The sequence below is a fragment of the Lissotriton vulgaris genome, chromosome 5 (assembly GCF_964263255.1).
Source record: "Lissotriton vulgaris chromosome 5, aLisVul1.2, whole genome shotgun sequence".
NCBI classification, from domain to species: Eukaryota; Metazoa; Chordata; class Amphibia; order Caudata; family Salamandridae; genus Lissotriton; species Lissotriton vulgaris.
Genome location: NC_141693.1, coordinates 1685273162 through 1685300063, shown reverse-complemented (window position 1 = coordinate 1685300063; position 26902 = coordinate 1685273162). Strand labels below are relative to the sequence as shown.

The 26902-nt window shown below is 49.8% G+C and overlaps 1 protein-coding gene across 1 annotated transcript in view; it reads left to right on the top strand.

Moving 5' to 3' along the window:
- Positions 1 to 26902, top strand: part of TANC2 (tetratricopeptide repeat, ankyrin repeat and coiled-coil containing 2) — a 2475706-nt gene that overhangs the window by 971410 nt on the left and 1477394 nt on the right. The window contains exon 6 of the mRNA XM_086923824.1: positions 12697 to 12768. Coding sequence (XP_086779950.1) covers positions 12697 to 12768 — 72 coding nt within the window. The remainder of the gene's footprint in view (positions 1 to 12696; positions 12769 to 26902) is intronic.

The following is a 26902-nucleotide window of genomic DNA, read 5'->3' as shown; positions in this document are numbered from 1 at the left end:
ATATTGGAGGCTATCTCGGACACAAAGGCTCCATCAGGACATCAGCACAGTGTTGATGAGCCTTGGACTCCTCCGTGCGGAAAATCAAAAGTTAAATGAAAGAGTGAAGGTGGTGGAGTCGGGACTCGAGGAGCTATCTCCTGTGCAAAAGGTCCTCACGCTGCGGAACTCACTGACACGGTCCAAACACTAGAACGTTGAGCAGAGGCTGCGGAACTCACTGACAGGGTCCAAACCCTAGAACCTTGAGCAGAGGATGGAGAAGGACATAGTCGTCGGAATAACATGCAGATCCTTGGCCTGCCGGAAAGGATTGAGAATGGTAACATGGTGGCGTATATGGAGCCATGGCCTACAGAGGTTGTGGCCCCAGGGGCTCTGACATTGTTCTACACTCTGGAACGAGCGCACTGGGTGCCGACCCGCGGCTGGTGGTGGCCAGACTACTGCATTATAGAGACAGAGACATCCTGCTGCAAAAAGTTCGCACAGATAGCCCCTTTGACGTAAATAATACCAAAGTCTCGATGTTCCCTGATTACACCCTGGAGGTCCCACGGAAACGCGCCTCGTTCCTGGAGGTAAAGAGAGCACTTGGAGATGAAGGCCTCCAGTCCTCTTTTATGTTTCCTGCTCAGCTCCTCGTTGTCTTAGATGGTAAGACCCACTTTTGTGATGACCCCAAAGTGGCCTGGGATTGAATAGAGGCATATCGAACTGAGACCCCTGGGCCGACACCAAAGCTCCACCAAGTAAGAGGATGCTGTGGACCCAGGGAGCAATTCCAGCGAAGATCTGAAAGCCTAGTGGCGAAGAAACAATTTTCCTCACAGACTGAGTGAAAGAGAGCGGCAGTGCTGCAGTGGATGAGATTGCCCCGAACAGTTGTTACCCATCTGAGGCGGGATCACGCTCCATGAAGGGGACCGAGGGCTCAGAATCGGACACCTCAGACAGGATTAGCCTGGAGCGACCGGTGGTGACCCCGAAAACCGCAGATGAAATTTGTATAATCAGTACTCATGCCATAGATGGGGTTTCGCCTGGACACTGTGGGGGGCCGGCCCCGCCTTGACTTAATGGATGATCTACCCTGGCTGGACAAATACTTGGGCCGGTGCTTGGGGCACCGCTGAGCCCCATGATGTTCTTCATAGTATTGCTGTACGCACCACAGTGCGCTGATCTGTGCGACCACAACCCCCTGAAGGCCCTTACTGGGACTGGTTTGGGCCTTAATTGTTTCACACCAAGACATATTTAGAATTTGGGCATATGGGCGTTGCCAGAATGCTCTGGGGCCGAGGAGTTGTTACATTTTCTGATTTCTTGTGTTTGATTTGTTTTGTTCCTCATGCATGCGGTAATACCTAACTTCTGATCTTAATGACCTAGATGGGGTGGAAAGCACAGGAGGGAGGGGGAGCTTGGAACCATACAAGATGCGGGTTTCACATCAGGACCTGAAGTTACTCACATGGAATATCAGGGGGCTGGGGTCAATGTCTAAGTGCCACAACATACATAACTACCTGAAACATCGGGGTATACAGATAGCGCTCCTGCAGGAGACACATCTCACCAAGTGGGGAAATTTGGGGAAATGTGCGCAGGAGAAGGAGAGGACAGATCTTTGCTACCACTTTCTCAGCATATGCCTGCGGGGGTTGCTGATATGGAACTGCCCGGGGTCCCATTCGAAGCACCATACACTCTAATTGATACAGAGCGAAGATATATTTTTCTTGTGGGTCGATTACTAGGCTAGGAGATTACGCTGAGCTCCTGTTATGCCCCCAACCAAGACCAAACAGCCTATTTGAGCTCTCTCTCCGCCCATGTAGCCGACATGAAAGTGGGACAGATGGTGCTGGGGGGGATTTCAATTGTGTGGCTGACATGCACCTGGATTGCTCTCACCCTCACCTCTCAGAGTCACAGGGCCATAGGACAGCAGCTGGGCTGCGGGAGTGTATGGCACACTGGGAACTACAAGTCATATGGAGGCTGCAACACAGTGGAGACAGGGAATACTCTTTTTACTCCCACATACACCATCTCCATACGAGACTGGATGCATTCTGGTGCTCCCCAACCATCAGCAGTTGTAATAAACACACTGAATATCTTTGTCGGACATTCTCGGACCATAGCCCTCTGTTAATGTCGTATCAACCCTATGGGCAAAGACCCCCAATCCCTATGTGGAAGCTTAACCTCATATCATTGGAGGATGCGAAATCCCTGTGATCCTTAGTAGGTGCATATTTTATCGAGAACGCAAATTCAGTGCCTTCGGCATTGGAGGAATGGGAGACATTCAATGTGGTGGGGAGCGGGCACTGCATGGGACAGACAACTGGAATACAGAGGGAACTGCACCGGAAGCTTTTGACCATGGAGGGAGAACTGCGTACACTGGATAATGTGCAGGGTCTGGGAGTACAGGCAAATGCACGGTTATTAGCCACACGGAAACAATATGATGAGGCTCTGGAGCGACTTCGATCCCATGACTATACGGCTTATATGGATAGAGTGTAGAACGAAGAGGGAAAGGCTGTACGCCTACTTGCGTGGCTAATCAGGCCAGAGTCCCAGGGTTCCCCAATAACTCACATTAAGACTGACATAGGCACAACTGAATTTGACCCAGGTAAGATTAATGGTCTCTTGCAGAGATACTACAAACCATTATACACCGCCACACCGTGTACCTCACAAATGGAGTTCTGTGCTTTTTTGGCCCAACTGGACCTTTGCTGTATTAATGACGAAATGGCGGAGGAGTTGGGTGGCCCGTCACTTTACAAGAAGTAAGGGGTGCTATTGCTTTGATGGCTGGTGGTAAAACACCGTGCCCAGACGGCCTCCCGGCCGAGTCTTACACAAAATATGAAGCGGGACAGACCCCCCACCGGTGACTATGCATTATGAGGCTTTGTGACTAGGACATTTACCAGCCTCTATGCAAACAGCATTAGTGATCCCACTTCCTAAGACTACGGGCCCTGACATTGGGGTGAAAGACTTTAGGCCTCTGTCCATGCTAAACATCGTCTTTAAATTATTTAGTAAAATTCTAGCTCTTAGTCTACTTCCACTTTTGAACAACCTGGTCCATCCAGACCAGAAATGGTTCATTCCCTCCCGCAACACCTCATATATCCTGTGCAGACTACACTCAGTACTTTAACACTCAGACGTCAGGTCTCTCGCACAGTCTGCCGTTCTTTCAGTTGACCTGGAAAAGGCGTTTAATGCAGATAGTTGGGATTATCAGCTTGACGTCATGCAGAGAATGGAGTGGGGACAGGTTGGTTGAAGTGGTTAAAGCTGTTATACACTCCCCCCATGGTGCGAGTTAGGATGGGCAGTCTATATCCTCAGGATAAGCACGCGGCACTCGGCAGGGATGCCCCCTATCCCCACTTTCGTTTGTGACTGCCATAGAGCCGCTGGCCATGCTCTTTCACCGCGGTGATGAGGTCCTAGGACTGACGTTGAGTAGTAGAACCTATGTTATTTCTTTGTACGCAGGCGACCTGTTGATTTACTTGGGGAATGGCGTGAGGGGGCGGAAACCGCCTTTGGGCTACTGGACGACTTTGGGTCCCTCTCTGGCCTCCGGGTTAATCGACACAAAACATATCTGTTTCCGGCGGCCCGACCTTCCCCTAGGCCACGGGAGCTCCCTGCTGAATATAACTGTACTCCGACACCTTTAAATATTTAGGTATCCAGATCTTTCACTCACTAGATAACACAAGGAGGGCAATCTGGGTGGGGCCCTTCGTTTGCTTCGCTCCACTGTCGCTTTTTGGAGCTCCTTGCGGCTTCCCCTGATGGTCAGAGTCTCCCTAACCAAAATGGCCAATTTGTCCCGCCTTCTGTACTTTTTTGCTAACTTGCCGGTGCCGATGCCTGCAAGTTGGTTTCGCCCGCTAAATGCATTGGTACGAGATCTTATTTGGGTAGATTTAGAGTGTCATTACAAATCCTACAACACCTTATGAGGGAGCGGAGACTGAGGGTGCCGGACTTTAAGTTTTACCAATTGGCTTCACAGTTGCAGTGGGTGACTAAATGGCTGGAGGGTGTGAACCAGGAGGGGACCTACCTGTTGGAGCCAGGGCACATCCACGCTTACTGCGGACAAAACTGCTGAACCAGTCCAGAAGGGTCCTGTATACCTCGATGCTACAATCCACAGCCTTGCAGTGTTGGAAACGTTGGAATGCAAGACTCCCAGATGTCCCGAGATACTCTCAGACAATACCGGGTTGCCTTATGGAGAGCCCCAGTTGATTTTTGGGGTAGAGCAACAAGCGCCTTCGACAGAGACTGGGATTGAGATGAGAGGGGACTGTTACCAGGAGAAATTCTTACTTCCATTTGCTGAACTGGTTGATGGGTGTGGACTCTGAACAGGTCAGTTTATTATGTATGAGGTGCTGGTACGGATGTTTGGCGACTGTGGCGTGCGAAAAGGGAGGAGCCGGCCACACATGGTCCTCCACTCCCTACTTACTTGAGGTACAGGGCACCAAATAAAATGGTTCTATGTGTCCTTCCTTGAGACGTCCCTGACCCTGTTGCTAAAACTAAGGGGTAAGTGAAAGAGATTCCTGGATGGAGAACTCACTGATGCAGAATGGGGCAGACTACTAGAATCTCCCAAGAAAATCTCTTGTAACCCCCCGACTAAAATTCTTACACGTCAGTTATATACATATGCCATATATGACCCCTCACCGTCTTTTGGCTGCCTTCAGGGTAGAACCAAGAGGCTACCCGAGGTGCAGTCAACTGGACGCAGATTTCCTCCACATGACTTGGAGCTGTGTGACACTACGAGGCTTCTGGCTAGTGGTATTGGCTAAGATCTGAAAGAAACACGTTAGTTGTACATTCCTTACCTTAGAATTACTCCCAGGCGTCAGACCGGATCCGGAAAGTTTTTTTGTCCGCAGTACCTCTGCGAGTCGTAAGGTGGCGTCGTGGACGCCCGGATGATGTTGCGGCAGCTATTTAGATGCTGCCCTCGCACGCTGTCAGTTCTTTCCTTTTCCGCTTCAGCCAGCGCAGATCCGGGAAGACCGGTACCTCTGTAATTTTTTGACTACGTTTTTCTCTACTTTTGTCGACTTATTGTTTTGAGTCTTTGACTCCGAGCAGGTGCATGAGGGATGCCTGTTTTAAGGCCTGCATTCCCTGTAACCGGCTGATGACGGTGACTGATTCGCACCACGTGTGCCTCTTTTGCTTGGAGCGCGACCACGACTCCAAGTCGTGCTCCGACTGTCAGTTGTTGACGGCGAAAGCTTTGCGGGAGCGATCCCGAAAGTTGCTTGAATGTCGATAGTCGGCTCCACGCTGTTCGAGATCCCGGTCGAGAGGGAGGTCGAGGGTCCAGTCGTGGAGCCATGGCCATTCCGACAAATCACCGAAGTCTTCGCCTTGGGGACGGGTAAGTCGAAGCATAAGAAGAAGTCGAAGAATCGTTGTCGCTCTTCGACTTCGCCTCGTCGGTCGGCCGATCCGACGAGGCCCGCGGGTGATGCCCCTCCTGCGGTGCCGCATGCGAAGTCCGACGGGTCGACTCCGAGCTTCCCTTCCTTTCCGGGACCCGGAGCGACCCCCGCCCAGCTATGTACATTCTACAAGGCGATGCATGCTATCTTTGGTCGGACCGACCCCGCCGGTGCGCCTTCGGGCCCTGTGGACTCAGTTGGGGTGCCTAGGTCCTAGCTGGCGGCGACTCCGGCTCCCGTGGACAGGAGGATCGCCCGACCCCAGCTCCGGGCGACCCCACTTTCCTCTCCCAACACCCCACTCCAGAGACCTTGGTGGTCCAAGCCTCCACCTCCAAAAGCGCCTTCCCTACCGCTCCACCGTAAAGTAAGTCAAAGAAGCTCGACCATCTTAGCAAGAAAATGTTCTCTTCCGCCAGCTTAGGACTGCGGTCCATAAACAACGCATGTCTCATGGGCCGTTATTCACACTTGTTGTGGTATACGGTGGTGCACGTGCTGCCTCAGTGTCCGGAGGAGGCCCGGGCAGTGCTCTCCCAGGCTGTTGCCGCCGGTAGAGATGCAGCGAAGTTTACGATTCGTTGTGTGCTGGACACCACTGACTCTCTGGGCAGGACTATTTCAATGTCGGTAGCGCTTTGCCGCTACTCCTGGATGCAGTCCACAGGGTTTTCAGGGTATGGCCAGAACACCCTGATGGACATGCCCTTTGATGGCCATGCCCTTTGATGGCCATGCCCTTTGATGGCCGTCCCCTTTTTGGCACAAAGTAGACAATGCCCTAGAACACTTCAAGGACTCACGGGCTATGGCCAAGTCCTTGGGCCTCTCCTCCAGTCTAGCACAGTCTGCTTTTTGCCCCTTTTGTGGCTACGGAAGGGGTGCCCCGCCACGTCCCACCCATAGCCACAGGCCGCAGCAAGTTACCCAGCCTTCACGTGGCCGGGGACGTGGAAACAACCGGCGAGGTTGCGGGGGCTGAGGTTGCGGGGGCCAGCGAGCTGGCTAGTCCATCAACCCCCCCTCTGAGGCAGCCTCCAAACCCTCCTAGTACGTTCTTTCGGGTCCATCAAATGCCAGTGGGCAGCAGGATTCACCCTCACCTCCCCCACTGGCCCACTATCACTTCGGACAGGTGGGTTTTGCAAATAGTGCGAAGGGGCTACTCCCTCAACTTCGAGACTACCCCTCCAGCCATGCCACAGCGATCCCACCGCATGTCGGAGGATCTCCTGGCCCATCTCCAGCAGGAAGTTACAGCTCTCTTGGCCAAGGGAGCCATTGAGCACATTCCTGTCCCAGAAGTAGGTCGTGGTTGTTACTCCCACAACTTTCTGGTTCCCAAGAAGGACAAGGGCCGGCGTCCTATCTTGGACCTCAGGAACGTCAATCGCTTCCTCAAAGGCTTAACGCATCTGTTTCCTCAATCCCCTTCGTTATGCCTCAGTGGGACTTAAACCTTGTGCTAACCTATCTCATGTGTGCTCCCTTTCGAGCCACTGCATAACTGTCCTTAACGTTTTCTGACTTTTAATACTGCTTTCCTGTCAGAAGAGTGAGTGTGCTCCAGGCTCTTTCTTCTAAACCTCCTTTCCTATCTATTCATCCGGATAAGGTGGTTCTCCAGACCCGTCCATCCTTCCTTCCTAAGGTGGTCACTGCCTTTCACTTCAGGCATACTATTACTTTGCCCACCTTCTTTCCACCTCTGCATCGTTCAAAGAAAGGAGAGAGGCTCCACCGTCTGGACCCAAAACGTGCGCCCTCCTTCTATCTGGATCACACAAAACAGATCCGGGTGGTTGATCAACTTTTTGTTGGTTATGTGGGTGCAAAGAAGGGTGGGGCCATACACAAACACACCATTTCTCGATGGACCGTGTTGTGTATTAAGGCTTGTTACTCTCTGGCTAAAAAGGAGCCTCCGGTCGGGCTACGCGCTCACTCCACCAGGGCGACGGCAGCCAATACTACCTTGGAAGGGGAGTGCCTCTGAATGACATCTGTCAGGCAGCCACGTGGGCTTCGCTGCACACATTCACCAAACACTACTGGCTGGACAGCCAAGTCCGGAGAGACTGCTTCATTGGCTTTTCTGTTCTCCAGGACTTTCTGGTGTGATCTTGGTTCGCAGACCCACCACCGGGATTGGTATTGCTGGGGTATCAATTCTAAGGTAAGGAATCTATAACTAACGTGTTTCTTTCAGATGCACAAGTTACTTACCTTCAGTAACGATATAGCTGAAAGAAACATTAGTTAGGTATAGATTCCTTAGCGTCCCACCAATCCTCCCCGTTCTGCGAACTGATTTCTATGGTTAAGGACACCCTTTCAGGGCCCTAGTTTTGTGCACCTATGCTAAGTGTTTTGCGTGGCTCTGCGTTTCTGGCGCGGAAAGTCATGTACAGGTCGGACGTCAGCACGCAAGGGCGGCGTCTAAGTAGCTGCCGCTACGTCATCCCGGCAACCACGATGCCGACGATGGACGCAGAGCTGACTGACACCACCATCCGACGAGCAGAGGTACCGCTGATGAAAAAACTTTCCAGGTCCAGTCTGACGCCTGGGAGTAATTCTAAGGTAAGGAATCTATAACTAACTAATATTTCTTACAGATATATCGTTACTGAAGGTAAGTAACTTATGCATTAATGCTACGCTAGATCGTACACTTGATCATACAGTGTTACTTTGCTTACTGAGCCTGTTCCCCAGACCACCTAAGCGCAAGGTGGGGAAAAGATTCATAGATCTGGCCTTGGCACTGGCCAAGAGACTAATTGCGATAACGTGGAATAGCCTTGGGACCACAGTTTAACGTCTGGACTCTGGAGGTATTTAAGAGGGCTGCTGCAGAATGGTAGACGACTGAGTAGGGAGGAATCAAGAGGCCTACGCCAGCACCCAATTTCTGAACTCTGGAAGGACACGCTGTTTTCCTGGGACCACCCGAGCTATCCCAACAGGGAGGAAGATGACAGTGGGCCATCCACGGACTGAGGAATCGAGAATACTGGGGCTCGAGCGGGGAGGCCTACGGTAGTCTGCATGATGTGTATGTTTCCCTCATAGTCTTCTCGCCTCCTCTTCTCCCCCACCCCTCCACACCCATGTGATAAAATATGGAATATATGGTTCTAATCGGCATAGACACGGGTGGGGCTCCCCTTGCCCTGAAGCTAGTATATCAGTTTAACCACCCTTAATCCATCTACTGTCTTAGCTATAAGCCCCCAACATGCGCTGTTTGAGATTGGTATTTCTTTAGTTCTAACTTATTTAGTGCTATATATGCTATGCCTGATGATCAGGACTGCTGGAGAGCAATACACAACTTCACGTCGGACTGCAAGGCCCCAGGGGGAAAAGGACACATCACACATGGCGGATACAGGGTACGAGGAACATGTAGGCTATAATAAATTAGTGCCACACTGAGATAAACGAGCGGGCACGGAAGGTCATTAAGTGGACCCCTTACATCCGCACACTGATTGCCACCCCCAAACCTTACAAATGTGGTATACCATTTTCTTACACTGTACCTTGTGCCCAAACAAAAAGTAACTGGAAATGTCATGTTATTTGCTTGCTGTTTTATTCAATGCTCATTGCGCACTGTTAGAACTGGCTATTTCTGGTAGGCTAAGGCTGACGCCAAAGCCAGGCAGAAACCACCATTCTAGTCAGGGCAAGGAAGTCACACGCCAAGATAACCCCTGCTCACCCCCTTGGTAGCTTGGCACAAGCAGAAAGGCTAAACTCGGAGGCAATGTGTAAAGCATTTGCGTCAGCGCACAACAGCAACAACATCCTAGGCACACCACAAAAGAGACTCCACACAAGGTTATTATAAAAATAACTTTTGTATTGTAAAAACATATCAGATAAAATCACGCATATACATTGTGCCAACTGGCACGGGCAATATTCACAGGGATTATGTACACCAGACAGGGCCACATGGGCGCCTGTCAGAATCAGATATAGTACTTCTAGATAAAATGTAGAATATAAAATCACTTCTAGAATAAAGAATAAATGTAACATAAAATAATAATCAAAGATAACAACCAGTAACCACTGGTAACAGGAACCAGGACCTTACTAGGACCACCTGTACTAAAAAAGAAGAACCACCTAAGTATCACACAGCATTTAGGGGTCTAAGAAAGAATACATTACTCATGATGCAATAAACCTACATTCAGAGGAGTAAAAAAGACAACCACCTAAGTATCACTCAGCGTTTAGGGGTCTAGGAAAAGAACACATTACCCATGATGCAATAACCTACATTCAGAGGAGTAATAAAGACAACCACCTAAGAATAAACACATTTAGGGGTATAAACCAGAACACCTTACCCATGATGCATGAACACATTCAGAGGAGTAATAAAGAGAAACACATGATGCCATAAACATTCAGAGGTGTTAAGAATAGAGCACATGATGCAATAAAATACATTCAGGGGTGCCGCGCAAGAAGACACATGATGACTAAACATTCAGAGGTGCAGCGCATGGAAAGGAAGACATATGATGCCTAAAAACATTCAGAGGTGCCAGAACAACACAATAGCGCAAAACCACACAGTAGGCAATTACTATTGAAAACATAGAAGTCACATTGCGCATAACTTACATAAGCCACCACCTGTGGCTGTCCCTAGGCCAACTGGCCTTGTGGGGCAAAGATGCCCTGAGTCCAAAGTCAGGGTGCGCTGCCATACAGCGCCAGTTTCAAAAGTACAAAAACCTAAACGTGGCAGCCGCCCACAAAGTGCTGGGCAGCTGGGATCAAAAAGCTGTGGCAGGGCTCTCAGTAGCCCCTAGACAAATCTGCGCCACCTGAGCCACACAGGCTCTAAAACAAACACTGCGCACGTTGGAGCCACACAGGCTCTGCCCAACACTGGTCAAACGTTGGAGCCACACTGGCTCTAAAGCAACATGCCCCCTGGAGCCTCCCTGGACTCTCCAAGCGTTGGGGCGACCCACTGCCAACCGGGGCCGCCCTTGAAGCCCTCGTGGCTTCACACTGACCATGAGCGCGAGCTCACTCTACTGGGGAGGGGCGGACACCGACAATGTGTCCCGGCGCCCCTCCCTTCTCTTCTGCCCCCTCGTTGGAGCCATCTGGGCTCGTGAAGAACGGCGGGGCGGCCCACTGCCATTCGGGGCCGCCCTAACTACCCCGAACATCCCGGGTAGTACACTGGTGCCCTCACACGCCCCTATGGAGCCCCCCCCCCCAGCCCGTTCACTCACCGGGCTGCTTCTTCTTGGGCGGGGCTCCTCCGGGCAGACAGCAGAACACCTTCTGTGTTCGTGGTGGGGGCAGGCACCGACAATGTGCCTCGCGCCCCCTCCGCTCTTCCCGCTGCAGCGTTCGCATACGCAGGGCTCCCTCATGAGACACAGGAGCCCTGCTCAAGACGACGCCTCTCCTTTCTTCTCTTCTCCGCGGCGGGGGCAGGCACCGACAATGTGCCTCGCGCCCCCTCCGCTGCCGCTCCGCTCCGCCTCAGATGCCGCCGGGCTCCCTCAGCTCACGGGAGCCCGGCCGACCCGCCGCCATGCTTCTCTCCTTTCTCCCGCCTCCCAGGCTGCAGGGCGGGACTTCCGGCCGGCCGCGAAGGGATTGGCCGGCCGGCCAGGCACTTCCGGGTCGCCACGACCAGCGCGGCGGCCCTTTCCTTAGACAGGCAGGCGCAGGCACAGTTTCCCGAGGAGTGGGCTCCCTCGTGGAAAATAAATAATATCGCGGCAAGGTCCCTGGCAGGGTAGGCACCTGCCAGAGGACAATAAATCAAAAATAAGCGAGGTGGGCACTCGCAGGATCGATAATCCACATACGGGCAACATCGCAGGGTAGGCACCTGCCAAGTCTCACGCATCGGGCGTGAAACGCTAAAAACGCCCGTAATATTGCAAGGAGTGCTCTCAAGGCGCTAGGGGCATAGACAAGCCCACAGGAACGACCCCTGCATCAAGAAGGGTCCCAGCATCACAGGTTAAAGTCTCCAGGGCAGAACAAAGTCCAGCAAAAGTCCTCAAAGATACAGCCAGGCAGGGGGACAGCCAGGAAGAGTCCCCCAGCAGTCCATCAGATGTCCAGGAGCTGGGCAGGGCCCAGGGATTCCCCTGAGCCCCAGCAGCAGCATGCCCCTGGCAGATTCAAGTTAGAAACAAGAACCTTTTGGAAGGGGACACAGCCCCTTCTTATACACAGAAAAGTCTTTGAAGTCTCAGTGTGAGAACCAGCTGGACTGGTTTAGAGGGAAGTCCCTTCAGTATCAGGGACAGAGGTGACAGTCGCCCAGCGGGAGGTGGAGCCAGCTTTGTAGTTAGGCAGGCACAGCCCTTCACTATCAGGTGCCATCTCCTCCCACTTCCCTGGCAGCAGATGCTGCCTTTCATCCATGGGCTGACTTCAGACAACCTCCTGGGCTCTCTAGCCCCTGTCATCCTCAAACCAGACAGTCAATCCACAAGCAGTCCCAGGCACTCTGGGCCAGGCTCACCAGCCAATCACACGCCAGCACCAACTTACACAAATATGCCAACTTCCAAAAATAGTACTTCTAGACTAGACACAGTCATGCCGCATATACCATTTTGCAGCATTCATTCTCACGAGTTCATACATACCAAACTCGCCCCTGTACTCCCCACACATCCGGAACTACCATGTGCATACATATTCCCCATTCATTCCTATGGGAGGGCAGGTCACTCACCACTCATTCAGAGAGCTCAAGCACTTTACACTGTACCACAGTGAAAAAGTGCACAGAGGCCTAAAATCACCAACACCAGGTTCCATAAACAGGCTAGGAAAAAGCAAAAAGTCTAGGGGTGAACCTGCCCAACGGGCCGGGTCCAACACGCACTATCCTGCATGATAACAAAATGCCAATAAAAATATATTTTTTTAAACAAAACAATTAATTACCTAAGCCTATGGCTTCTCTTCTCTGGAGCCGTAGAATACATGGCAATTGTTTGTTGTATATTAGTCTTTGAATGCTTTGTTCAGATATAACAGCATTGCTCATAAAATAGAATTCAGCTGTACTTCGAAACAGATATTCTTATCTAGTGATTTGTGTGGGCCTGTAATTAATATATTTTATTTTTTTCTTCTTGAACAGATGGAGGGAGCGATGAGACACCCGACAGGAGGCAGTCCAGCATAGACCCACAGCAGAGTCGTGCTGCACAAGGTAAGGACTTTGCATGTCTACAAGTATGGAATTAAACATGATAAAATGTTGGTCAGGTTCTGCAGCACGTGCTGTGTGAGTGGCAACAAGAGGAGGTCTGCCATTCCGTACATTGCATCCTTTATAGTGCCAGTATTACTAGCTTCACATTGTAGATGTATGTAGAATACAGATTTTTTTCCTGTGTGTCTGTAATAAAGCACAAAAATCTTACATTAATGGTGAAACATGTCCCTTGATTTGTTAGCATCAGTACACTTCCATGTCCTGCTTAGCGGCATGCATGCCTGGTCACACTAATAACTTTTTCACAAAATACCTCATGTAGGCAACTTACTTATTTCCCAGAGTCAATTTCTTGAGCAAATGTATGCCAGGATGATGGCATATTACACATGCCTGTTAATTATAAACTGTAACCAACCCCATTACAAATAGCAGGAACCAGTCATTGTGAATGTGCTGGATGGAGTCCCAGATGGCTTCCTAAACTGAACTTGCATCTGTGATACTGGCTACAACTAGGCCTGGTTGGAAGGAAGACCCCGGAGTGAAATGGCAGTGTGGCAGAGAGATCCCCGTATCAGCAGTTGACAAAACTGCAGGTCTTAAGTAGCACACACTGAGGAATTTTAGAGTCCTTTTGCCTAACCCCTATTGTACTGAAGCAGTCTTAACTTTCAGAACCTGATGGTACTGCTTGAAGCTCGAAGAGCTGCTTGAGCCCTTCATGGAATCTGAGCATTAGGGAACTACAGGTTCTGTCACGTGGGCTCAAGGATAAGACAGAAGACAGCCGTTCATGATGTCGTCCTGAGGTGGAGACTTTTAAAGTTGAGATCGGGTTCTACGTGCTGGCTGTACCTTGAGCCTGGATTGATGGGGCATGGCGGCCGCCTTCTGAGCTCTCCACACTTGCCAATCGACTTGCTACTGTAGTTTCTGATGCCCTTTATTTATTTGTTTTTAATATCTTTATTAACATTTTTGCAAATCAAGCACGTTACATCGTAATATGCACTTTTGTAGCAACCATGATACTGTTGTTCCACTGAAGAGCGTTCATCTTGGGCGCGACGGAACCACTTGCAGTTGCAGTCCACTTGTTCACTCTGTAACGTGCTATTGGTGGGAACCGGGGAGAATAAACTTGGGGTATGTGAAGGGGGGGGGGAGTGGGAGGGAGTCAGGGCATAGGCATCGTGAATAGCGGCTGGGTCAAGTCAGCTACAGGCCGTTGGCATGACCTAACCTTGTTTAAGTGCTATCTAGTGGACAGTGTCGCTAGGTGCATTAGATAGTGTAGCGGGGGGGGGCTCCTACTTCACGTGGCGGTCGGGGTAGCAGGGGCATTGGTATGCATGCTTCGCTGTGAGGGACGATCTGTGGGGGTTATGCGATATGGGATGTTTTCGTACACCCCTCGTTTCCTCCTCCCTCATTGTCTCCTCTTCTGCTTTAGGTCATTTCTGTACCGCTCCTACCCATGCCTCTGTCGGGGGGCTCAATGCAGTTCACCAGTTCATAGCTATACTTCGTTTGACTAGGAGCGTGGCTAGGGATGCAAAGCGGACTGTACCTTTTGGGGTTGCGGAATAATCCTAGCGCAACTGCTTACCATGTGTGGAGACCCATGAGTCCAGTGAGTTCTGTGAGCGTGTCTAGGACTATAGACCAATATGGTCGAAGAGTGGGGCAGCTCCAAAACATGTGCTGGAAATGTGCGTCTGGTGAGCGACATCTGGGGCAGAAGAAGGGGGTGTCTGGGTAGAAGCGCTGCAGACGCGCCAGTGTTTGATACGCTCTATGCAGGTCATAAAACAGAATATTTTTAAAACATGCATTTCTAGACACTTTCTTGGGGAATTCCAGTGCCCTTCCCCACTCCCCGTCATGCAATTGTCTCCCAATTTCGTCCTCCCAAATGGCCCGAAGAGCATGCAGTGGTCTATTAACCAGTTCTCTAATGGCTCTATATTGCCAAGTAACCAGGTGTCGGCCTATACCCATATATAGTATGGTATGGATGTGTGGGCGAAAACCCTCTATGAGCTGTCGGTGAGTTAAAAGGTGTCCCGGAGGGAGATCGTGGTCTTCCATGAGCCGCTCGTAAGAACATAGTTGCCCATCTGTGAATAGCTCCTCCGCCTGAGTTATCTTGTGTTCCGTCCATACCCGCAGCATGTTGGTCGTAAAGTATGCCTCTCGTTTGGGCCAGCCGACCAGCGGCAGTCGAAGGGAGTAGTACGGAGTCTCTGCCTACAGGTGGTGAACTCTTTGCATTCACCGACGGGCCACTGGCACTTGCAGCGGATATGTCCGCCGCTGTTTATAACCCGGAAGCAGTAGACCGCAAAGCTCTGGGGTTGGGAACGGGCCCTGTGTCGTATATGTTTCCCCGGTATGCCTACCTGCCGTCCAGTATGACAGCCATTGTAGTTGCGCCGCCAAAAAAGTAGGATTCGAAGGCCGAGGCACCGAGACCTCCGTGCGCGGTGGGCAGTTGCAGTTTAGTGAGAGCTATTCGAATTCTGTTTGCACCCCAAATAAGTGAGCGAAGAAGTGAGTCTAGGTCCCGAAAAAAGCATTTGGGAGGAATGACTGGTAAATTCGTGAAGTAGTACAATAGCCGGGGAACAATGATCATCTTGGCTATGGCTACCCGGCCTATCGGGGCCAACAGGAGTCTCTTCCAGAAACCCACCGACAATCTGATGCTGGCTAACACTTTACGATAGTTGCCCTCATAAATATTGCTGGTGGAGTGGTACAGGCAGACACCGAGATATCGGGGGTGTTTATACTCCAGGAGAGATGCTGTTTACCTATCCTCACCTCCCGTGGTTCGAGGGTCGGGTGTAAGGGGTAGATTGTGGATTTATCCCAGTTTACCCTAAGTCCAAACGCCTCCGCGAACTCCGTCAGAGTTGTCCAGATGGGTGTGAGGTCCGCTGTGATATCTTGGATATACAGGAGGAGGTCGTTCACGTAGAGGGATACGTAGTGAACTGTATCAGCTATGGGGATGCCCCATGTGGCCCCCTCCTGGCGGAGTCGTATCGCCAGAGGTTCCACTGCCAGGGCGAAGATCAGGGGCGATAGTGGGCAGCCTTGTCTCGTACCTCTCTCCACCTTGAAAGGGGATGAAATGGATCTGCCTATTCTGATCCTCAATGTGAGTTTGGTGTAGAGAAGCTTTGTGTATTTTAGGAAAGTCGGGCCTATTCCTGTCCATCGCAGGACTGCGAAAAGCTATGACCATGTGAAAGTATCAAAGGCCTTCTCCAAGTAAGTCTAGAATCAGACAAGCCGCATGAGGGTGCGTGTCACTCACCTGATCCTGAACGTGGAACAAACGCCGTATGTTTTGGGATGTATTTCTGGGGGGAACAAACCCGCACTGGTTCGGGTGGACTAGGGGTCACAACATTTGTTCCTATCTGTCTGCCAAGATTTTCCCTTGTATTTTACAATCGGCGGCTAGAAGTGTGATGGGAAGGTAGGAGGATAATTGCAGTGAATCCCGGTGTGGCTTGAGGAACGTCACTATGACCGACTCGCAAAGTGAACTTGGCAACTCCCTCTTTTCAAGTGCAGTGGCTATGATTTCTGCGAGACGTGGGACCAGTATAGTGGAAAAAGTGCTTTAGTACTCCACATGCAATCCTTCTAGTCCCTGTGCCTTGTTCCTTGCTAGCGCCTGAATCGTGTGTGTGACATCCGTCGGTGTAATTTTGGCGTCTAGTGTAGTTTTCTCCCTCTGAGATTTGTGGGATCGGCAGCGAGTCTAGAAAGCGGTTGATCGCCTTCTGTCCGAGATGTATCGGAGCTCGGTAAACCGCGGTATTATATACCTGGAATGCCTTTAAAATGTCTGTTTGGGAGCGCGCTAGGTTACCCGAGGGATCTATTACCTCAGTGATGAGTTTTATGTCTGGTTCTTGCTTTGCAAGCCATGCTAGAAGTGTGCCTGTTTTATCCCTGTTTTTGTGCATCCGAGCAGCATAGGCCCTAAAGTTATATTAGCGTAGGTCTGCCATGGCTGTGGAGTACTGTGTTTTGGCCTCTGCTACTTGAGCCGCTGTTGCGGCGTTGGCATCTTCCTGCTTCGTGAGGGTTGCTAACTTCAGTTTGGTAGTAATGAGTGTTTGTTCTAGTGTGCGCTTTGCCTACTATTTGTTTGATGCCTGCTCCTCGAGCCACTATCTTGAATGCGTCCCATTCCACTAGTTTGGATGAGGCAGTCCCTGTGTTGTGAGTTAAATAGTCTTGTATGCTGTGTTCATGTAGGTGGAGGGTATGTGCGTCTTGATCAGAAATGACACGGCCCAGGTAGTCCGAGTGTTGGACCTTGGGAATCAGGGACAAGGAGCATAAAAACCTGTCCAATCGGATCCGTAGGTCGTGGGGGATAGGGTGGAACGAGTAAAGCCTTGTTAGGGGATGGCGTGCTCTCCACGCGTCAGCTAAGGCCCAATGACTAACCCAGTGTTGAAACCGCTCCGTCTGCTTTAGGGCGGGAGAGTGCGGTGGCAGTGGGTGAGATCTGTCCAGTGCGATGTTGAGCACGCAGTTATAGTCTCCCCCAAGGATCCATGGAAGAGATGCGAATTGGGCCAAAGTCCCAGTGAGTGACTCCCAGAACCTGTCCTTGTCAATATTCGCAGCATATATGCCACCCAAAAGAACTGACTGCCCATCTAACAACCCCTCCAACAGTGCATACCTGCCCTCTTTGTCCACTACCATAAGGAGCTCTTGAAAAGGGGTGCATGGGCAGACCCAGATCAGTGCGCCTCGTGCTTACGCCGACTATGACGTGGCACATATGGTTCCACGCCATATGGCCCGCAGCTTGCTAATTTCTGGCGCTGTGAGGTGCATCTCCTGTAGGAACACTATGTGCGAACGCTGTCGCTAAATGTATGCATCCGTGGTTACCACTTGCGTGGCGTGTAACGACCCAGAAATGAAAGGTTAGAAAGCTAACGTCTGTATTGTCCATTTGGGTGACTGGTGATCGTTGCCTCTGCCCTGCTGAGTGACGGCGGGCTGTGGGGCCATGGAGTTTATCGGTGTCCTAGCCGTGTGGTTGTCAGACTTGGAGGATTGTGTCATCCACCCAGGGGTGCAGAATGCCCTGGTGTATATGCTACCTACGGGGTGAAGGGTTAGAGTAAACCGGGTCAGTAAAACAAAGAACCGGGTGGGGAAATAGTCACAATACCATGGGCCTATCTGCGGTGCCGATACGCCCAAACCAACTCTTATGGAACTAGAGAGTAATCAATCAGTACATGGGGGTGGCTGCTCGCGCTCGTGAGGTGGGGTCCCATCAGGGCATTTGAAGGATCAATGTTCGTTGTCTGTATTGTGGTTCATCATGTAAGGTATGGTGTATGATGTGGGCGTGTTCCATTGGGGCGCGGAAACCTATGTCCACCTAGTCACATCGGATATGTCCGGTTATCCTGTTGCGCTTTCATTAACGTAGGGTATCAACAGTTTATGGGGTGACCCGGGGCAGTGTGATGGAGTTGGCCGTTGATAGTCTCATTACTATCTTCTCCTTCCGAAGTGAAAAGGTGGGGGGCCCTTTCCAGGTCCTCCTTGGTCAGGGCGGTCCCTAGCTCTGTCACAGCCTGCAAGGCTCTGCGCCGTTCCTGCATAATTTACTCCAGGTCTGGTGATTCAGCAGTGTGGAGTCCGTAATCTCCGTCCATCCCTGCCGCATCTGTGTTTGCGTTAGCTGCGAGTTGCGTCTCCTGTTGCATGCTGCTCGTTGTGTCCTCTCACGCGGGGCCTCTGTTGCGGGGTTTCAGTGTGCAGTGGTGGCCTGCCCATTTGCACGTGTCTGCAGCACTTGAGAAAAAGTGGGTAGTGCCGGAATGGATGATCTTCAGTCGGGCTGGAAACAGTAACGAGTATTGGATGTTATTCGCCCGCAGCCGGCGTTTCACTTCAAGAAAGGACGATCTTTGTTTTTGCACCGCTCGTGCGTAGTCCTGTAGAGGGCCGGTGTGTCACGGTCCTGAAAGTGCAAAAATTTCGCAAGCATTGGCCGTGGCGGGGTTTCGGGCGGTGGCTTGGTGGCTGGGACCCAATGAGCCCGCTCGATTGAGAAGAATGCCTTTCGGTCCGCAGTTGGAGTAAAAGATTTGACCCAGGCTTCCATTTAAGCGACTGGGTGCGACCCCTAAACTCCCTCCGAAGGCCCAGAACGCGGATGTTGCAGCGCTGCGAGCGGCCTTCCAAATTGTCCATGCGTTCCTCCACTGTGGTTAGGTGGCCCAGGACGGATCGGCGCCTTTTCTGCTGTGTATTCACGGTGGGTTGTAGGTCGGCGAGGGACTTTTCTCCGTCCTTCACCTTGTCGACTAGTTTCCTATGGTCATCCCGGAGAATACTTATGTCCGTGGTAAGAGTACCGAGCCGTTCCTCCATAGAAACTCTGGAAAGTTCTATTGCCGCTAACACCTGGTCCTGTTTGTCTGAGGTGGTCGGCTCCGATTGAGTCTTGGGCGACCTGGTCAGTGTAGCTGTGTGTGGCTGGTTCTCTGGTGCAGTTTCTGGAACCATTGTCTGTTGTGTGGCTCTGGTTTTCCCCATTGTAGCACTTGGGGTGAAGTCTTTTGTGCCCTGCTTTGCCGGTGGAGGGGGTGTGTACAGTTCGGTGTCTTCTCGCGATCCGATCTCCCCTCTTGTGGACCCCTTGAGATATGGGCCGTAATGTACCCGTATGTCACTCCCGCCCCAGTGGGGCTTGCTTTGTTGCGTCGCCAGTCGCACTCGTGGTAGGTTCCCCTTGTGGCGATCGCTCTTTGTTGGGCCCGGGACTCGCTGCCACACACTTGCATCTTCTGGAACCAGCTACAACAGTCTAGAGCGTCCAGGGGGTCCCTGACTCCCCAGGGGCGGCAGCGGTAATGGTGGTTGGCGGGTGCACTCCTCCCTGGCAGCGCGGTGGTTACCACTGACCTCCAGGGTGGTTGGCGGCTATCCGCTATGTTGGTAGGCACAGTAGTGATGTGGTGGGGGCCTATCTGCTGAGTTTAAGCCTCCTTGACTGCCGCTATTTTAATGTCAGGCACTGGTGGTCTAGTCCACCTGTCGGTGCGGCGGGCACAGGTGGGCTGTAGGGTCGGGGGGGTCCACGTAGAATGAGAAATGTTCAGGCTTCTCACCTTCTGTGGCGATGTAGGACAGGCCTCTGGGGGGGGCCTGTCAGGCGGGCGCGGGCGTCCCAGTTCGCAGGTGCCATTTTAGGACCAGACTTATTTTGGCGCGAAGACGGCCCCGGGGAGCGAGCCGTGGAGGATGCCTCAATGATCCTACCTGTGGGGTCCACTTGCTGCTGTTATTAATGTCCGGCCCCAGTAGTTGCTCACAGCCACCGATCCCGGGAGTTGAGGCCGCTGAAGCGCAGGCGCATTTAATGTCCGCATGTCAGTTCCCGTTTTCTTTCGCGGTCTATCGTGTCCGCGCCGGATTGTGGCATCAAACATGGGGGGGGGGTGGAGGGTTCCCGCCCTGTCTATCTTGAGTCGGGGATAGTCGCCAGGGAATCCCGGTGCTGGTCTCGTGTGTCCCAGTACCTCCGCCGCCTTTTAGGTCAAGTTTGGATGCCGGTGGGCGCCATCTTGCTGCCAGACCCCGAGGTGAGATTTTTACGGCGTTCATTGCCGATGTTGCAGATATCAACCTTGTCTGGACACCTCTACATGCGGATCCAGTTCAGATACCAGCCGGGTCAATTTTCCACCCAAAACGACGAGGTGATGCTGCTCTCTGGTCTGCCCGATTGCGGAGCCTCAGCAGAGTGCGTCCGCTATCGTAGCCTGCTTGGCCCCGCCCCCTTCTGATGCCCTTTCAACACTGCCTTTTTCTTGGGGGTACAAAGACTGTGAAGAAATCTCAGGAGGAGGTATTCAAAACATAAACGTCTCCACAGTGTAAGGAGGAAGCAGGATGAAGGGCTCAACCTCTCCAAGCAGATAATAAGACACTGTAATCGTGCTCTGCCCAGAATTCTCAAACCTAAGACTGGAGCTATTGCTATGGTGATGAAGTCTTTGATGGCTAAAATAGGGACTTTTCATAAAGAGAGGGTGGTGTTGAGGAAAGAGTGACATCAATTGGAGAACGTACTGACAAGTGTGACAGTGGCAGACAATTGTAGAGAAGGCCCTAGAGGAAGACTTTTGATTTCAAAGGTGTTCAATGTTGTATATAATAGAAATTAGTCCTAATTAAGGGTTGTGGGAGTATCCCGTAAAGTATATGTAGAAGAGTTGCATGGAAAGCCTGAGACCTTTTTGTGAACATGACACTGATGGTGAGGCCATACTGATTTGCAGAGCTGAAAGGATCCTGCCAATCAATCAATTAATCAGGGTTGGTAAAGCGCAACTACTCACACATGAGGGTCCCAAGGCGCGGGGGAGAGGGCGGCTCCTTTGTGTGCTGGGGTCACCCGAAGAGCCTGAAAGCTGCTGATATACATATATATATTTTCACTGAAAAAAAAATAGGGTTTACAGAAGTTATAATTAGGAATAAGCATTTGAAAAACCTTTGAAATTCGCAAAAAAAACCATAGGTTTCAGGGACGTTATAGTTAGATGGACATTTGTCTCATATAAAACCAGAGAAATTTGCCTTGTTTTAGTTAGTTGAGCTAACTGTAACTCGCGCGCCCGCAATGCACAGCTGATGATGTCACATATTACATCGCTCATGACATGGTCAGTGACATCACTGATGATATCTCAAATAACAAATCTCACATCTGAAATTAAATGAATTCGTACTTGTACTGCGCATTTATACGCTGAGGCGTCTTGGCGCTGTACGCATGCCGCTGTGGAACCGTATGAAGCCAGGCATCCCAGCGCTGTTGGGGCCGTTGTGGAGATTAAGCAAGCTATTGCTAGGCACCGAGACGAGAATTATCAGGACGAGAATTGAGCCCAAGACCCGCCGAGGCGGAAATTGAACCCTGGTCCCGGGCCAGACCTCTGCATCAGGGTCTGCCGCTCTAACCATTGAGCCACACTTCTCCACACCATCCAGTGAATGTGTGTTTCTGAAAAGTTTCAATATTTTTCATATATATCTATGCCAAGGTGTATTTAAGAATTAATGCATTTATAAGTGCCTAAAGGAATTATTTAGTAGGTGCGTGACTGAATGTATAAGTGAGTGATTGAACGGGTCTTACTGAATGCATGGGTTAGTGACTAAACTGTGTGAAAGTCTGTATTAGTCTCCCAGTTGGTGTGTAAGCAACTGCATACGTTGCTGAATAGCTACATGAGTGTCTATATGGGTTATTGATTTGTTGTCTGAGTATCTGTATGGGTCCCTGAGTGACTGTGTGGGTGGGTGGGGGTGTATGAGTCTGTGCATAGATGTCTGAGTGGGTGATTCACTGGTTGTATGGATTAAAAAGTGCATATGGGAAGGGCTGTATGGGTGAGTTAGTGTGTGTATGGATGCATTGGTGAGTGAATGAATGTCTCAGTGGTATATCTGTAACTAACTACATATGTTTTAAAGCACTATATGTGAGTGTTGGAGTATATAAATGAGTATACGTGAGACTAACTTATTTGATGAGTGGGCATATAAATAAGTGTCTGCTTCTATCAGTGATTGTATAAGACAGTAAATATGTGTTAGTATCTGTATAAATAAGTGATGTGGTAGGTCTATAAATAACAGAGTTGGTGTGTATAACTGTATACATGAGTAAATGGGTATGTGATTGATTCTTTGCATTACTGACTAGGTGTGTGAGTAACTCTATGGATGAGTGGCAGAGTGTGACTGCATGTATAGATGTATGAGTGCATATTATAGTCCTGTATTGTGAAAGTGACTGGATGTGTGTGTAGACCTAGGAAATACTGAGTGCTATGAAGTATATGGCATTCTTGTGTGTATGGTTTCAAAAATATTAGTCTGCATTTTAGAATGGGTGCATCAAAGTTTATATTAGGGCATCAGTATGTGCATCAGATTATCACGTGCATGATGTCATCATTGATGTCATTTGAGATGTCATCGGTGATGTCACTGACCATGTCATGAGTGATGTAACACGTGACATCAGCAGTGCATTGGGGGCGCAAGATTTATAGTGAGCTCAACTAACTAGAACAGGCGAATTTCTCTGGTTTTATATGAGTCAAATGTCCAACTAACTATAACGTCCCTGAAACCTGTGTTTTTTTGTAGTGGATTTCAAAGGTTTTTTAAATGCTAATTCCTAACTATAACGTCTGTAAAACCTATGTTTTTTTCAGTGAATTTCGAAGGTTTTTGAAATGTTAATTTCACATTTTAATACATATAAAACTTTTTTCTATTTTTTTGTAATTTTTTGGAACTCTTATCCTTCTTTTTTTAACTTAAAGAAATGATTTAATGTTTTATATCTTCCCCAAAAAATATGTATATATATATTTTTTTTTTTTAAACTGCAGTCCCATACTGGCAGTTTACTAAGCTCCATCACCACGCGAATCCTATCATCCATATTGCTAAACTCGTAAATGATGCGCATTTCTTATCCGGCGGGTTCATGGCACCGCGTCCTGTGTTACATCATATATGTTTGAGGTTCCGCCAGCTGCTACTTTGGTATCCAACGGGTACGCGGTACCAAGCTACGCGTTACGTCATGTACGTATGGGGTCGCGCCCGCTGTGCATTGTGTATGCGACGAGTACATGCTGCCAGGCCCTGTGTTACGTCATAGACGTAGGGTGTCGTGCCGGGCACGGCATTCCCTCATTTTTTTTTTTTATCTCTCAAAACTATATCTAAATAACTTTAAACTGTATATGACAGCAAGCGATAATCAAAAATAATTTAAACAGTTATATATTTCAAACTGTAATAAACTGATATTATGATAAATATAATTTCCCAAAATTGCATTGGGTGTGTCTTCCTTGCGCCCTCGACGCTCGATTGCCATGTGACCTTAAAAAAAAGCATTTGATTGGTTCATAACATTTCCCATTGTAACAGTTGGAGGACCCCACCCATTTTAGCCATTCTCTGTACAGCGTTTGATAAGACACACCCCTTCTGCTTAGAGAGCTTTTTTGATAGGTTGTTTTGCTGTGTACACATATCTTATACTACACACAACATGCAACCATCATCTTGATCAATATTGATGGTCTGTACATTAGCGTTCCACGTGTGATGGCCATGCATCTGAAACGTTACATAAAAAAAACATAATGTGTGTTACACGATGCCCCTGGTGGGTGTGTGTGCACATTATTGTACTGCCTTTCGGCCTGGTTATTGGTGGCTCGAAGGAGTATCATCAGCCATGGGCAGAGTGCACATCCTAGATCACGTGACAAACAGTAAAGAGTAATGTGTACATTTGTGTTGCTGTATGCTCTGTTGTCAGGCTTTACCAGTATAGTAGTGTGTCATATGTGAGACTTTCAGATTCATGTTTGACATGCATTGCTGGACTGTAATGAAGGTGATCACTTTCTATGACATAGCCTCACTGCTGATCCTCCCGCCATCCGAGTACATTCTGCGACATCCAAACTGCAACAGGGACACACACATAAGTACACTTCCTGGCCAGGCAGGAACTGAACAACGCCCAGGTCCCTCGGCACAATTATTCACACCCCTACACTGGCCTGGTGTACGCAAGCCCAGCCCACTTTGCGCATGTAAAAATAGGATAACTGAGACGCCACATGTCCCAGTTCTTCCACACTGCCTCAGGTGATATGGCCGCATCCACCTCGTATATCACAATGCGCAGTAAAAAAAGGGATCCATAAGGCATACACCATCCTGCCAATCAACACTGGACATGAATTGTGAACCCTACTGGACGTCGTGTTTCGAAAGGGATCCATGAGGTGTACACCATCCTGCAATCAACACTGCATCTGAATTGTGAACGCTGCTGCCCTTCGTTTTTGGACACACAACAATGACAGCAGGTGAGCAGTGGGGCTTGGGTGCCCAGGGGCTGCAATTGAGCGCAGTCATGCCTAGCTGCACAGGTGCGAACAAGCGATGTTGCCATGAGTAATGATGTGATCTCGGACCTCATTCAGTCACATGTCTGTCTCATATTAAGGACCTGCTGGAGCGTACTGTAGGCCTGAGCCAGCGGGCACCGCTGCCCTACAGACACGTGGTGTTGGCTTTTGGAACACTGTAGTGAGCTAATTACTAAGTGTACATGCACACAGGCTTGCACCACTGCATTTAACATGCACATTATGCTTCTAGCATACGCTCTGTTCCTTTGTATGTGAACGTTGCCATAACACATTATTATTTAACCTTGTGTATTCTTGTGCACTACAACTCCTCTTTGATCCACGATTACCACTAACAGTTGGTAGATCGTACTTCAAGAAGGAAGAATGCACTCAACTGGTGTCCTCTAGTAAGCTTCAAATAAAACTTAATTTACCTCCAGACGTTTCCACCATTTTATTATTTCTCCCTTTTCAGACACTGAATTGGTTGTGCCAAAATGGGCGGAGCGGGTGCTCACCCCGCGATGATGCCCTGGGCATTCTGACGCCTTCCATCGTGGTATCAAGATACCGTCCCTGACCGGAGACCTGCTCTGCCACCCTAGAGAGGCGCCCAGAGCTTGCACCGGCACGTCGTTGGACATACCAGTGGTGGCAGGTGAGCAGTGAAGCCTGGGTGCGCAGGAGTTGCAGTTGAGCACAGTGTGGGGGAAGGGGCTGGGGTGCAGGCAAGAAATGTTGCCGTAGATAATAATGTAATCTCTGGCCTCATTCATATCTGTTTCATTTTAAGGACTTGCTGGACCGCACTCTTTCTGGCAGACCCCAGCGTCGTAGACACACGGGTGATGGGAGGTGAACAGTGACGGCTGGGTGCAGTAGACCAACGCTCTGTCTCCTCCTCCCTCTGTTCTTTTGACTCTCTCTCCCCTTCTCCCCTCCACCCACTCCCTCTCATTCTCCCTATCTTCCTTTTATTCTGACTACCTTGTTTTTCTCTTGGACATAGCACACATATGTATGTTTCTTTTTTGTCTTGCAGGTTTTGTACTCTGCTTCTGGAGGAGTCCCACCCACTTATTTTATGTTATACTGTTGTTTGTTCGAATAAAGTTGTGTTTCCATTTATTTGTGTTGTTTTTATAAAGGTTATTTTTTTTTACCAATAAATAAGTGAGAGTATGGCTCTTCTTTTTCTGACAACACTTGCCTCTAGTTTATTGTGAAAATCGGCGGTTGATAGGAGGTTATGAGAGAAAACATTTGTAATTTTCTGGGACACCTACCAAATATAAACCAACAGACTATTACATAAATGAAGCCTGGGTAATTCTACAACGGCAAGGGTTCTATGAGTGTATCACTTTATAACACCATGAGTACTGCCAGTGTGATTACAGAACCAATAAGGTACTGCCTGGGGCCACCAAGGCTTCAGGGACTGGCGAGGCCCAATCTGCATATTTAAGTAAAGCCCCGGAGGGTAGTGTTTCCCGGACTTGAGTTGACCTCGCAGCCCCCGAATAATTAGTTAACAGTACCCGGGGACGTGGCGATCCCCTAGGCTGCGAAATGTCTCTGTGCCCTCCTGTGCCTAATTTACATGTGAGATTAAGGTCCCCAGTGCTCTAGAGACCCCGCAATATAATAATAGGATTGGCCCCTGGAACATTACCCACCAGGGGGCTCATTTAAATGAACGGGTGAGACCCGGTTCTTTTTTTTTTCCTCCATTTTTACTATCCGGATCCGCTCTATTAAAGCGTTACGAGGTTTTCCACCTCTCGCTTTAACGAGGCAAACAAGGATTTGCTATCACAGGCTGGAAGTCATGCATCCACCCTCTAATAGCAAACATAAATGTCCACGGGATGCAAACACCGGGACATTGTATGAGCTGTGCCTTTGGAGGTGGCGCTCCCTAGGGCCATGATGCATTGGTTAGTACAGAATTAGTATAAACGCATACTAACACTACTTACTCACGTGTAGTACAGTGACCAGAGGGCAGTGAAGAGGCAGAGGAAGCCCAAAATCCAACAATATAAATCCTACCAGAGGTCGGATGACATAGTTCAAGGAGCCGACGACCC